Source organism: Ascaphus truei, chromosome 1, assembly GCF_040206685.1.
Source record: "Ascaphus truei isolate aAscTru1 chromosome 1, aAscTru1.hap1, whole genome shotgun sequence".
In the NCBI taxonomy this organism is placed as follows: domain Eukaryota; kingdom Metazoa; phylum Chordata; class Amphibia; order Anura; family Ascaphidae; genus Ascaphus; species Ascaphus truei.
This window is the reverse complement of record NC_134483.1, coordinates 510,470,610-510,485,810: the sequence shown is the minus strand read 5'-3', so window position 1 is coordinate 510,485,810 and position 15,201 is coordinate 510,470,610. Positions and strand designations below refer to the sequence as shown.

General features: G+C 44.2%; 1 protein-coding gene across 4 annotated transcripts in view; it reads left to right on the top strand.

The window, feature by feature from the left end:
- Positions 1 to 15,201, top strand: part of LOC142465844 (regulator of G-protein signaling 12-like) — a 107,004-nt gene that overhangs the window by 44,851 nt on the left and 46,952 nt on the right. For all 4 annotated transcript variants that reach the window (XM_075570224.1, XM_075570195.1, XM_075570206.1 and 1 more), the window contains one exon: positions 11,748 to 11,917. In XM_075570224.1, coding sequence (XP_075426339.1) covers positions 11,748 to 11,917 — 170 coding nt within the window. The remainder of the gene's footprint in view (positions 1 to 11,747; positions 11,918 to 15,201) is intronic.

Sequence of the window (15,201 nt, the reverse complement as noted above, 5' to 3'; positions counted from 1 at the left end):
CACAGCATTGTAGGATGTGTGAAGACTTGATTGCTTAGTGTTCAAATGGCATATTGGTAACATTAGATCAGTGTCAAAATATATCTAGATAAGTAGCAAATGCTGTACATTTAACTCTTGCAATACTCAACGGTGCAATCTCGCTTATCTAATTGGTAATAATACAATTCTCCATGAACACATGTCCTTTGACGTATTTATCCCATTACCCTATGTCCCCCAGATTCTACCCCTGGCTAATGCGGCCAAGTAGTTAATATTTGTAGGAGTCTGTACCTACTACTACATATCCGGGTTTCTTGCCTTTGTTTATCCTGGTTTTATTTCTTTCCGGACACAAGTTCACTGCTTTGGGGATTTTATTCCAATTTTATTTCTCCCCTAGTGCATACAATGTTCACTATTATTTAGGCGCTTTTTCTATACACTATGAAGTGTATTATTTTTGTTTTTATTCTGCTGTGCTTCCATATCACTTATTTGTTATATGGAGCAGCTAGTTTATTCAGCCATTCCTGGGGATATTCATATCCATTTCTTTATTCCCTCCAATTTTGACCACGAGTGCGTATTAAAGGGACTGCTGTCACGTCTCTGGTCACTATGTGTGTCGATTAATTGTATTCCCCCAATGCACCGGGTAATTTTATTAATGGTAGGTATTTTGGCATGAGCGGTGTAACTCCAAGTAATAGCAGTTGTTTAATAGGCCTCACTTCCCTCTGACAGCCTCTCCCTCTACGCTAATTGAATAGGCATTCATATCAGAGGAGACCCCCCCATGCTCCTGTACCCCTACCCCCAATCACCCGACTCAACCACCCCCACCCACAATTAACTCAACCACTCTGCTGAGTCCCCGGGAAGCGTGGTGGGCCTGCCCTTATTTCAAGGTGCAATTTCTAGTTGGCTGACAATAAAAAAATAAAATTAAAAAAATGTGAAGAATGTAACAGTCTAATTGGTCTTTTTTTTATTTTTATGTAACAGGGCTTACATTTGGCTGCTTTTGTTTCTTTGCAAATAAACACAAACCCTTTTCATGGCTTCTAAGTGCTTGTCAATCAAGTGTTTCCTCTTTTACCATCCTGTCCTCATCAGAGAGTCAGTAAAGGTTATGGGGAGGGGAGCGGAGTAGGGGGATTTACCTGTACGAGATTTTGTTCCACACAATGGCATCGGACAAAAGGGAGGTGCCAGAGGAAATCAAACGCCTCCCAAGCCTCGCCATGTCTACATGCTCGCTTTATAAAAAGCATGTACAGTATACTTCTACAGTAGGTGTTGGATTTTAGGAACACACACTGCTTATCACATATTTTGACCGATTAAACTGCGATCAGTATGCTTTGGTCCCAGGAATTACTGTCCCTGCTAACATGCAACTACCAGCAAACCAGACGGACACTTTTATAATGATAAAGTGCTTGGCCTCATCTTGTCATTTTGTGCATTACTTTTTTTTCACCCCCTTAATTTGAGCAAAAGTGATGAGTTTAGAAACCAGACGCACTTCCCTTTGCCTTATCTGTGTTCCCGTGTCTGCAGAAAAGCCACCGTCAACCACAACGGCACCTATATATAGTTAACCCTTAGGCTGCCCTTGTGATGTTTCCTATACATTAGTGATTTCTAACAGGTCAGGTTTTAAGGATATCCTTGCTACAGCACAGGTGGCTCAATCAGAAGCTCAAAGACTGATTGAGCCACCTGTGCTGAAGCAGGGATATCCTTTAAACATGACCTGCTGGTAGCCCTTAAGGACTGGAGTTGGGAATCACTGTCGTGTGGTGGCCTATCAAGGGCCCTTATGATAGACCGGGAACTTCATGCTATCTTCGCTCATTTTCATGGGAGAGAGTGCGCTACCCACTCCAGTGGAGTGTCGTTCGTATCATTAGGGGGGCCTGCCTGTGACCTCATGGCTGCGATCCTGAAAAACCTGATGGCCCTCGGGTCCCACCAGTCTCCCGTCAGCAAAAATAATATACATTCCCTGCTTTCACTGGTGACAAATCTCCGTGTAATAAACATGCACAGCAATGGGAGGGATCGGATTTATTGATCTATTTATTTTGCAAGTGTTACGGTTCATTTTTATCAGTCGTACTTGTAGTGCCTTGAATGCGGTTTTTAGCATGTAGCTGTTTAAGATGACCACCGGTGAGAGACCACTTGTCCCATCTAGGTCTGCCCTTTTAGGCTACTTACTGAAAAACCATTGACTCTTCCTAATCTATTGTATTAATCTACAATCAAAGAAGTCTGAGACCACTTCCTCCCTTTTGAACCTTTATCTGCTGAGCTGCACCATTACTGCAGTATCAGTTTACTCTAATCTGAACATCTTGTGTGTGTGTGTGTGTGTGTGTGTGTGTGTGTGTGTGTGTGTGTGTGTGTGTGTGTGTGTGTGTGTGTGTGTGTGTGTGTGTGATTTCATCCTGAAACATTCATTTGATGTGTACTATTCTTTTTACCCATGTTTGTCTGCGTTCAGATCCGTTCCTTCATAGAGAGGGGGCCCAGTTACCATCCCTTGCATCCTTCAGTTAAGCACATGATTAATACCTTGCCAATGACTTGCTTCCTGTTCTTTTACCACGGTATGGTCTCAGATTAGCAGTGAATCATTTTGATGGGTACTCTCTTTTGAAGTTGTGCTAAAGCTCCCATTTTCGTCAAAGATTGATCACACTACATTATCACCTAATGTATTAAAATAAGAGTCCTATTCACAACCTGCCCCTGGATCTTAGAGAAATTAGGCTACCTCATGTAATTGTAAGTCTTGTCTGCAGCAGACTTATTTTGCTGCAGCTATAACCGTCCCTAATGAAACATTTAAACTCCTTCGAGTACAGCAAATTGCAGGTGTCACTGGCAGCCAATGGATTAACTGGTGCAAATAACAGATCTCTGCTCTTGTAACAGGGTGTCGCCCGAAACAATCTGTAAGAGAGGAACTTCAATGAATAGGACACTGGAGATGAGAAACTAGTTGACCAAGGAATTGGACAACCCGAGAGTAGCAGCTGATGTACACAGAGATGACAAGGGAGGGAAAAGAAGCGTCTGTGTGTAATTAAAGCTGCCCTGCCAGTGAGAGACTGACTCTCCCCCTCGTACTACAGAGGGGGGTGCAAAAGTAGGTAGAACCAGCTAAATTAAAGGGGATAATTAGAATCAGGTGTTTAAATAATTAGGTAGATTTTCAGGTGTGAGTTTGGGAGGCCCCACCCTATATAAAGATCAGAAACCTTGTGAGTTTGATCTTAAGCACACAGGTGTGTGGAAACACGTCACGACCAAAAGAAATCTCTGAAGACCTCAAAAAAGCAGTTATTTATGCCCTTCAGACTAAAAAGAGTTAAATCCATTTCTAAGTATTTGGGATTCCACCAATCCACTGCCAGTCCACAAATGGAGCGTTAAAGATCCGCAGAGTAACATCCAAGGATCTGCAGGTCACTCTCACCTTGGCTAATATGAGTGTTCATGATTGAACAAGAATGGTGTTCATGGAAGCATAGTCAGGAGGAAACCACTGCTCTCTAAAAGAACATTGCTGCCGTCTGAAGTTCGCCAAAGAACACACATGATCCACACGACTTCCAAACCAAACACTGCGTTTGAACAGCGGAACCTCATTCCAACCGTCAAGCATGATTGTGGGACTGTGATGTTTTGGGGCTGTTTTGCTGCCTCAGGACCTGGACGGCTTGCCATCATTGACACAACCATGAATTCTGCATTGTATCCGAAGATTCTAGAGGAGAATATCAGGCCATCCGTCTGTGAGCTGAAGTGAAAGTGGGTCATGCAGCAAGACAATAATCGTAAACATACAAGCCGATCTATAATAGAATGGCTGCAGAAGAAGAAATTCCGCGTTTTAGAATGGCCTAGTCAAAGTCCAGAACTGAACCCAATTGAAATGTTGTGGGAGGACCTGAAGTGAGCTGTCCATACAAGGATGCCCTCAAATGTCAGTTGATGCAGTTCTGTATGGACCAAAATTCCTCAAAACCGATGTGAGAGAATAACCAGCAGTTACAGGAAACATTTAGTTGAAGTAATTGCAGCTCAAGGTGGTCCCACCAGGTACTGAATCTAAAGGGTTAGATACTTTTTCACACATGGATATTGAAATGTTGAATCATTCATGGATAAATAAATGGTGAAAAAGTATCATGTTTTTGTGTCATTTGTTTGATCAGGATATCTATATCTATTATTAGGACTTGGATTAAGATCTAATAACATTTTAGGTTTGAAATGTGTGAAATTCCTAAGGGATTCACAAACTTTTTATCGCGTGTGTATATGTATATTATTTTAACAATAATAGCTTTGTTAAATATTTTCAACTGGGTTTTGTGTGAGTAATACATTCGAATGGGTGTGTAACTGGAGGCAGGGACCCATGTGTAACATAGTAATGTTTAGTGAAAAATAAAAACAACGTAGCATACACGGCTCACTTAAATTTCTTACATGAACAAACATCCTCAATGTAGCAAATTGAATGCAAATAGGCATTAGCATACTATTCATCATACACCTCTTCAGCATCAACAAACGAAATCCAAAGAATGTGGGTGCACAGCAAAATAATTAAGCACCTGCCCAGGTTCGAAACGCGTGAGGACCCACCCATTTCCTTAGATATTTGTTGCTCAAGAGCATAATAAATTAATTTTTATCATCGCGTCCAGCTTTTCCCACCCTTTTTGTTTTCCTGTGCTTCGCCATTCTTTGGCTTTCATTTGTCTCTGCTAGCCGGCAGGAAGCACGCACACACCGGGAACCATCCAGTAGGACTTTCATTTCGTGACCGTTACCTTGTACATCTATTTCATGCGTTGTGCCAGTGGGATATTCCCATTTGCGGCGGGGCCCCGGGGGGCTGATGTCAGCGGAGTTGGCCCCCGGAGAGCACACCTGATTGGTGAGTTCTCCCATACCTGTTTCTCTGCTTTTCTCACCCAGCTATGGAAATGATATCACCCTATTTATCCACACGTATTTGGGCATTACAGTTGCAGCTGTGTGACTACAGTAATACCATTTATTGTTTCATGGTTCCTGTAGATCACCATTAAACAACCCTGTTACATGCTTATGGGCTAGTAGGTTTTTGATGCACCGGATTTAGGACTGGTTCCTTCATACACTTGCTATTCAGCATCACGCCTAAAGTGCAACAAATGTTGCAGAGAGACACTCGAAATAAGATGTGTTAAAGCGGCAATCCAAGCCGGCGGATTTTTTTGCGACTTGTTGCATTATTTTTCTATATAGCAATTAGGCAGGGGGTCTCCGGTGCAGAACACTGTTAATTTCCGTTCCGGGGACCCTCTGCTCCCGGAGATATTTACCTCCCAAGTAGGTGCTGGTAGCTGCTTTTGGCTACCAGGATTCAAAATATGTCTGCTGTTCAAAGACCAATAGGAAGCCGCGACGTCATCGGTGTGGCTTGCTATTGGCCCATGTGACGCGGGAGCTTTGAACGTTAAAGCCCTGCTTGCTCAGCCAGAGCAGCTATCAGCACCTACTTCGGAGGTATCTCCAGAAGCATGGAATCCACGCAGCTGAAATGAATGGGGTTCGGCCTCAGAGACCCCCTGCTTCAATTCCATATAAAAAAAATTCAAACGGCATCCACAAATTTGCTGGCATAGATTGCTCCTTTAAACCAGTGTTGTCTATCACAGCGGTGCACAAACCGGGGGGCATGCCCCCCCAGGGGTGGGCGGGAGAATTTCTAGGGGGGACGCAGGCTGTTACGGAGGCCCCGCACTCTTCGCCACGGCATTTAATTTAAATCCCGGGGGAGGTGTGAGGCCTCTGTAACGCACTTACCTGCTCTCTGCCGAGTCTTCGGCGACGTGTCGCCATGGCAATGCACCTCAAATGACGCGGCGGGTGACGTGATGTCACATGACCCGCAACGTCATTTGAGGGGGGGGGGGATGCGACTGGTGCGGCTCCCGGACAGGGGGACACAGCTCAAGATGTTTGCACACCCCTGGTCTATCACAATGTACATTGTTTGAGACCTGTTTACCTCAGGTCCTGGCAGAATCCTGCCATTTTGAAGGAAAATAGTTCCCCTTCTGGAAATCTTCTCATAATATGCACAGGATGCAGTGATTCCCGGGTCATGTTCAGCCTGCGTGATGTGCAGTCATAGTATGTGAATTGCAGTATCGGCAGTGGAGGCTATTAAAATAGTCGAAGACAGATTGCGGAGGGAAGAGGGAAGTACCTGCAAAACTCCATGTTTCCTGTAGTACTCAATACCGTTCGAATGGATAACTGGACTTGTTCAACCAGCCCAGAGAACATCTCCTGTGGTTCCAGAGCAACATCTGATTCGTGTGGTGTGCTTGGGGTGTCCTGACATCGTGCAGAGCAGCAGACTGACAGCAAATGTTTACTATATATGGTGATGAGACATCCAGATGTGTGGGACTAAAAGGAATACCGTTTTTTAATCTGACCGCAGGCCCTCGTCCTTGTTTCTCTTAATGGGATTAGAGGGAAAGTGGTAATTGAATAAAGCGCTAGACTAATCCAAACACAACCTCGAGCACGTTCCCACAAAAGACAATCCTATGTAGTGCACTCTTAAGATGGTCCTCCGAGACTTGTGTATATATTTACTGATTATTTATGACCCCTGGGCAACTTTAACCCGGCGGCCCTTATCTCTTGTACAAAACAATATACAGGCATACCCCGCATTAACGTATGCAATGTGACCGGAGCATGTATGTAAAGTGAAAATGTACTTAAAGTGAAGCACTACCCTTTCCCCCCACTTATCGATGCATATACTGTACAGCAAACGTCATATACATGCATACCTGATGTAAATAACGCATTTGTAACAGGCTCTATAGTCTCCCCGCTTGCGCACAGCTTCGGTTCAGGTAGGGAGCCGGTATTGCTGTTCAGGACGTGCTGACGGGCGCATGCGCGAGCTGCCGTGTGCCTATTGGTCGATATGTCCTTACTCGTGAATGTACTTAAAGTGAGTGTCCTTAAACCGGGGTATGCTTGTATATACAACTGCAACTCAATATAAACAAGGACGCTGCACAATTGTCTATTTTATTATCCCAGTGTCTGATGTAGAATCCACCGAGGCCAACATTATAACCAGCACTGTGTTGGAGCTATTATCTCGCATATTGGCTTGTAGTCGCATTGCAGGCCTATTAAGACATTAACATTTGTGAGGTGCGTGGGTAATTTGTAAGGGATCCAGAAGTTGCTGGAAAAGGCCTCCCGGATTTCTGTTATCCCGCTACGCTCTGACAGCCCGGCAAGTATCTGAATCTCTCTTGCTCTGGGCTCGTCTCTCTGTATGCAGAGAATGTGTTTTTTGCTGCTGTCTCTCACTTTCTCTGTCCTTGGCTAGCAGTCTCATACAAACCTCCTCATTCACCTGTGAGTGTAAGGCTGTCTCTGTGTAGCCCCTCTCCCTGTCACCTGGGCTGTCTCTCTGTGTGCCTCTCAGATGTTCACTCCCTATCTCTCATAGTCGGCAAAGAAGGGTGGGTTGCCGTGTTGGTCTTTTCTTCCATGTAGTAACCAAGGAGGGAGAGGGAGTGGGGGGTATGATACTTTTTATTGGACCAACAAGTAGATCTGTTACAAGCTTTTGAACCTCTCGGGGTGAAGGACTCTCCCTCCTTTGTTACTCCCTATCTCTCTGTCTCAGATGGGCAATTGGACTCCCTCTGTGTCTCTTTCTATCTGGTTTTCTTCTTCTCCAATCCCACATCTCCTTTTATGTTGTTCCAGGCAGATCAGGGACAGTGTCTCTTATTCCTTCTTGCACCGCGTGGTAGGTGGGGCAGATTAATTCTGTATTGCCCACAGTATACATACATTTGTAGCAGGGGCTGAGAGACGATGGATGCAATCGATGGAAATCGGCTGATGCTGGGAGAAGTGTTTAACTTCTCCTTTATTCGCACCCCTCCTTTACCACAATGAAATTAATATTTGATTGAGTTGAGCAGGGCCTCTATTTTGGTTGATATATATGATACCTCTGTTGGGAGTCTGTATCACGAATCCACCACCACCACATATCCATGAAGTAGTACTTGCTCACATTTTCCCTGAACCTCACACCCACATTCAAAGCGTGACCTTCTTGTTGTACAATTCGTTCAACACTTTTTTTTGGGGGGGGGGGGGTTGGGGTGGGGGGCGTTGATGCTCTTATTTGTGATCTTAGGTGAGCAACTGTATTTCCTAGTATTAAATTGTAAGTCTTTTGCGGTACGTGCTCTCTGAGCCAGCAGATTTTAATGCTGCGATTGCACCTTCTATTTCTGCCCTGCTCATTGTATGATCTTATCAGATCTGGGTGCCAGGTCTGTAAACAATTTCTTGTACCGTACTGGCATGTAATCTTTTTATTAGCTACCAGTTTTGGTAACCATACCCTGCAGTGTAAAACACTTCACACACGCTTGGGTGGAGTTCATGTTTATCTCTTGCTTTTGTGACCACATTTAAGGTAATTAAATATCTACATTCATGTCATAATGTTCCATGCGTGCTGGAGTTTAGGGTGTTAGTAACTTTGCATAATTGTTAACGAAATGACTCATCGGGCAGGTGTTACTACAGAACGTAATCTGCTGTGTTTTCGTGATGCGGATATCTGGCATTTGTGTTTCTATTCTTGACATAGAATGTTGGTTTCAGAGTCAGACTGGCCCGATGTGCACCTTGGTACCCCAGTCCTACACTGGTTAGTTATCCCATTGCCTTGAAAGTTGGGTCTATACGAATATCCTCTATGAAAAGAGCACAGCTTGGAGGAAAACAATATTTCAAGTTTTTTAATGGGTGCAAAAAGAAGAACCACTCATTCTCCCAATAAAACCTGTATTGGTGCTATTGGTCCAAAAATAAATAAATAGAAGTTTTCATTAAGACTTTGTGTCTGTGTCTGTGCCTCTGCTCTGTGTGTCTCCTCCTGTGTGTGTCTGTGCCTCTGCTCTGTGTGTCTCCTCCTGTGTGTGTGTGTGTGTCTCCTGTGTGTCTGTGTTTCAAGTTTCAGTTCAATCTAGAACCTTTCTCAAGACAAATGTGTTTATATGCCCAGCAGTGAGCGCCAAAGCAGAGGAACTTAACGCAGAGACCAGCGACACCGCCAACCAAACCCGATCACGCAGCATGAGTAAAGTTTAAGATTGCAATGTCATGTACATAATAAGGAATGAGTGAGTCCAATGATCATTGTCTCCTACTCCTTCCTTATTATTCTTTTGATTATTATGCACAAGACATTGCAATGCTATGCTTTAATCATGCCGCATGATAGACTAGCAATGTTGCCATACCTTAACCCAGGGGTGAGCAAACTTTTTATGCCGAGCCCCCCTTTTCATCCATAAAATTTCTCGGGGCCCCCCCTGCCTGATGTAATCAAAATCACATGAAAAAAACAAAAAAACCTTTATTAAACGGAATGCAATATAAATCCAAATATGTTTAAATACTTACATATTTCAACAGCTCGCGCTTGCAAAATTAGGCTGCGTCCACGTTGCCGCTGAGAGCTGTGACATCACCAACTCTCCAAGCATGAGCACAGGGTGTCCTGCATAATTTTGCAAGCGTGGATCGGGGCTATTTGTGTGTGTGTGTCTGTGTGTGTGTGTGTATTGACTGCTGCTGAGCGCACATCAAAGTCAATTTTGTTTGTCTCTCCAAGCGCCAAGCTTGGGAGAGAGTACGTGCACAAAGGCAATCCTTTGGGGGGACATTCATCCACCTCTTTGCTACCTCCCTTCCCTCTCCCCCCCCCTTTTTTTTTCTTCCTTCCCCTCCATGCTTTTTGTCTTGCTATCCCCATTGTCATCCACACTCCTACCTACAGTATTATTTATTTTTTCCCGTTTTCAATGTTGTGTTTTCACTGGGGTTTTTTACATTATTTCTGTACATTCATAGTATGATTGATATAGGTGCAGCCTACCCTCTCACTTGCAGAGGATCGCAGCGAAGCAGGTTGCCAGCGGAGGAGAGCAGGAACACAGCGCTATTGCAGGGCAGACACCGAAGGAGGGGCGTTTGACTTCACCATGCTCGGGCGTGCTCCTCCCCGTACCTCCGAAGCCCCTGCGCGTGCGCTCACACACCATCACATGGCCGCCACCTGCACTATCCTGTTCAGCCACCCGCACACATCTTCGGCTGCCCGCCCGTGCACATCTTCTTGGCCGCCCTTCGCGCACAGCGTCTGCCGGCCCATGCACCCAGTTTTCGACGCACGCCGCTTGAGCCCCCTGAATAATCTTGCGCCTCATTGCACCCCCAGTTTGCGCACCACTGCATTACAACACACACTCTCTCAATCAATCAATCACCACATACACTCAATCAACCACACACACACGCATACACACACTCACACCACATACACTCAATCAATCACCACACACACACACTCAATCCCCCCCCCACACACACACTCAATCCCCCCCCCACACACACACACTCAATCCCCCCCCACACACACCACACACTCAATCCCCCCCCCACACACACACACAATCCCCACACTCACACACACTCAATCCCCCCCCCACACACACACTCACACCACATACACTCAATCAATCACCACACACACACTCAATCCCCACACACACACACACACACTCAATCCCCCCCACACACACACACACACTCAATCCCCCCCCCCCCCACACACACACACTCAATCCCCACACACACTCAATCTCCCCCCCACACACACACACTTAAACCCCCCACACACGCGTGTACCATGTGTTCTGCACCATGGCTGTTCATGCAATCTCTGTATGAAATGTTGTTGTATTATATATCTCCTTTTTATGTTCAGCCATAAGTTGCACATGCTGCTGGGTTTGAGTGCCCTACTTAGATGAGATTGCCTGACAATGGCATACAGTGTCTGCTTTATTAGATTTAGAATGGAGTTGTTTGATGTGGTCATTTGTTGTTCCTGTTTTACTCTGTTGTTATGATTAATATTTAGAAGATGCCAACAAATTCTGCAGCATCGTGATATGTAAAATAATACCATTCATTGCATTAAAGCGGCAGTTTTGTATAGCAGGCAAACACTTAAGGTTTTTTTTTTCAATTGTGATTTTGCTTCCTCCGGAATTATTAATTCCCCCCTAAAAATATAATGTGTATTTATTTTTCTTTCTGTGTAAAATTAATAGGAACGTACTTATTTTCTTCAGGTCAATGTAATGCTCACCTTGTTTCATAATTATTCTCCTGTTAGGGAAACAACAATAGATTTGGTCTGGAGACAGGGTTATCAGTTATAAATGTGAATACATCCGTTTATAAACGACTTCCTTCTAAAAAAAAAGGATTTGGTAAAGATTTGTACAAACAATCCAAAGCCTTTAGTAATTATGGAGACCGTAAAAGTTAAAATATGGTTTTCTGGTGTCAATCATCTACATTAAAATTTCTAATTATAACATTGCCCTGGATTCTCTTTGTTATTGGGTCAGTCCCTCTGAGGACTGACCCTTTCGCTGTCAGAGGGGCCTGTGTGTGATGCGTTGGAGGCCTCTCTGTTAGCGAAAGGATTAACAAGAGCCCTGCTTCTAGGAGCTTACACTCTAAAAGTAATACATGAAGTGCATTGTGCTATGTCTGCCATATAGTACATGAAGCATTACTTCCTGTGTTTGTCTTTCCAACAGAATTAAATAGCACTGATTTAAAAGGCTGCATCAGCGAGAACAGCTTAAGCAGCAATGCCAGCCTCCCGAGTGTGCAGAGCTGCCGAAGACTTGGCGAGCGCAGAGTAGCCAGCTGGGCTGTGTCTTTTGAGCGACTTCTTCAGGATCCAGTTGGCGTTCGATACTTTACTGTAAGTACCGAAAAGAGGAGAGCGAGAGCTCAACCTCTTGAGAATGAAACTGAAATATGCTCTGAAACGTGGCAAAGGTAAGCATGCTTCAAACAAAGGCCGTGAGACCTGTTCGTGGATGGAGTAAAAAGCTTAAGACACTTCTGCAGTCTTCTCTCTTCTTGGTTTATTTTGCATTGCTGTTACCTGCTTCTGTTTGCAGCAAGTCTACATGTGTGTGCTGTTTGACACTGATACTTAAGCTGCTTTATCAGTGGAATTGCTGCATTTGGATAATTTCCACTTTTGTTCTGCAAACTATGAAATGTGCAGCACCTTCTGTTTTTAAATGAAATCTCATGTTGGACTAGCCTGGCCTTGTAGAGAGGTTGCTCATGTTCCTTGGTCTCTGGGTTTCATTCTTCCCTCGGGGAAAAGGAACATATTTCCTCATAGCTGTGACTCGATACCTCACAGTAACTTCTAGTTGTAGCATGTCTCTCACTTTGAATCTCCCAGTGTAACCTTTTAGTGTTATGGGTTTCAGAACCAGTAAAGCCCTGCAGTGTGCTGCTTGTCATGATGATAATTATGGCAGCCGTGGAAGGAAGTTGTGTTTCCCTCTCATTGCCAGTAAATGTATCCATGTGTTGGAGGAAGGGCGACTCTTCAGGAATTTGGTGTCACCATTCACAAGTTTTGGGTTGAACTGTAATGACAAAGGTTGCGCAGCACAAGTTATTTTCTATACTAAAATAAGAAATCCGTACGACCGGTTCATTTAAATGACATTGCTGGTGATTGAAAGATTTCTAAACGGCACAACTGCAAATAGGGGATATACAGCACACAGACCCCCATAGGCAAATGTTTCATTGGGTTTTTGTGTGTTCCTTTCAACGCAACTGTAAATATGGGATAAGTTCGCATTTAACACGTGTTGAATTTGAAATGTACGTCTTATTCAACTGAATCGCCGACGGTATGTTTATTACTGCATGAAGTAGGGCCTGATTAGCGGAGAACATCATGGACTTCTTGGTTATAAACAGGGATTCCGGTTTTTACCAAAAAACACCACCGATTCATCATACACTTCTGGTTAAAACCGATACAAAATGGAAAGCAACAAATGAGTAGTATGAAAACTTTAAAAAAAAAAAAAAAAAAACAAAAAAAAAAAAAAAAACATGCATTGATTAAAAATTAAATTTGTGATAACACTGATGAACAGTGATTAAAAAAAATTTGAAATTGAAAGCACCAGAAAAACAAAAAAGTTAAAACACTGATTTTTAAAAAAAAATAAAAAAAAGAAACCCTGAAAACCGTATTCCCTAGTTATAAAGCAGTTCCTATACATGTATAGTGATGGTCAGTTTATCTAGTGTACACTATATGTGTATATTGTATACGGTCTAGCTGAAGGATGGATGAGATTGAAGATAAAGGCTTTGCAGGGCCATAGTTAAGTAATAATCCCTGAAGAACAGGGCATTGCTGGCCAGTAATGCCCTGTTCTGACGGGATTATTACTATTATAGGCGAAATGTAGGCTTTTTTTTTTAAATTTCATAAAAAAGATACATTTTTGTTGTCATTGATTTTTATCAGCATGATTGTCTACATTCTTATGCGTTTACTGCAAGTTTATTAAAAGGACATTGTACATACACAAGCCCCCTCTATATACACACACACTGCAACCCCCCCCTCTATATACACAAACACACTCTGCAGTCCCCCCTACACACTGTGCAGCCCCCCTCCTCTACACCCACAAAACACACTGCAGCCCCCCTCCACCCTCTACACTCACAAAACACACACAGCAGGACCCCCTCTATACACACACACAACACACACACAAAAACACAGAGGCACACACACACACACACACACACACACACACACACACACACACACACACACACACACACACACACACACACACACACACACACACACTGCAGCCCTCCTCCATCTACACACACTGACACACACTGCAGCCCCCCTCTACACCCACAAAACACACTGTAGACACACACACCAACAAAACAGACTGCTGCCCCCTCTACATCCATAAAAGACACACCAGCAGTTCCCCTCTACACCCACTACAGCCCCCATGTAAACCCACACACTGCAGACACACACACAAAACACTCTGCACCCCCCACAAAACACACACTGCAGCCCCCCCTCTACACCCACAAAACACACACTACAGATACACACAAACCAACAGACTGTCAGCTCTACCACCACAAAACACACACTGCAGACACACACACACACACACACACACACACAAACTGCACCCCTCCTCCCCCCCCAAAACACACACTGCAGCCCCCCCTCTGCACCTACAAAACACACACTGCAGAGACACACACAAATCAACAAAACAGACTCTGCCACCTCTACATCCACAAAACCCCCACCAGCAGCCCCCCTCTACACCCACTGCAGCCCCCTGTAAACGCACACACTGCAGACACACACACCACCAAAACACTCTGCACCCCTCCTCCACTTACAAAACACACACACTAAAGTCACGCACACTGCAGCTCCCCCTCTACACCAACACAACACACACAGCAGACACACACCAACAAGACTCTGCTGCCCCCTCTACACCCACAAAACACACACCAGCAGAAGACACACACACTAATAAAACAATCTGCTGACCCCTATTTACACACACAGACACACAAACCTTTCCCCTCATGCACTCTGCAGGCAGGGAGGGGGAGGAGTCAGTGCCTTGCTGCTGCCTCCTGTCCAATCACCTCCCCTGTCTAAGAGCAAATTTCACTCTTTGTGAATGAGAACTGAAAGCTGATTGGCTGAAAAACTTGGCAAGCTACCAAAAATTCCGGGCCATTACTGATTGGATAATGCCCGGAACTTTAACCAATCAAAGAGCAGGGATTTCAATAATGCCTGGAATTTACCAGCTTTAGCCTATAATATGTTTTAACACTCGCCTCTCAACCAAGCCATAAAGTACATTTACAAAAGTTGGGTTTCTAAAGTGCTCCAAAACTTTCTTCTGTGTATCGTGGGGTGGGAGTCTCTCATTGTGTTCCTATTTTGTCAGGAACTTGCCTGTTTATTAAACTTCGGGTCCGTTGCTAAAAGGTCAATGCTGCCTTCACTTGTTTAAAGACGTACAGTATGTGTAGTACTGTGTGAGCTATAGAAAAGGAAGGTAAACATAATTTCATCACATTTTGTTTTTGTGGAAGGCGGGAGTGCGGACTTACTGCCGGACCCTCCTTGTTTCTGGCATTGGA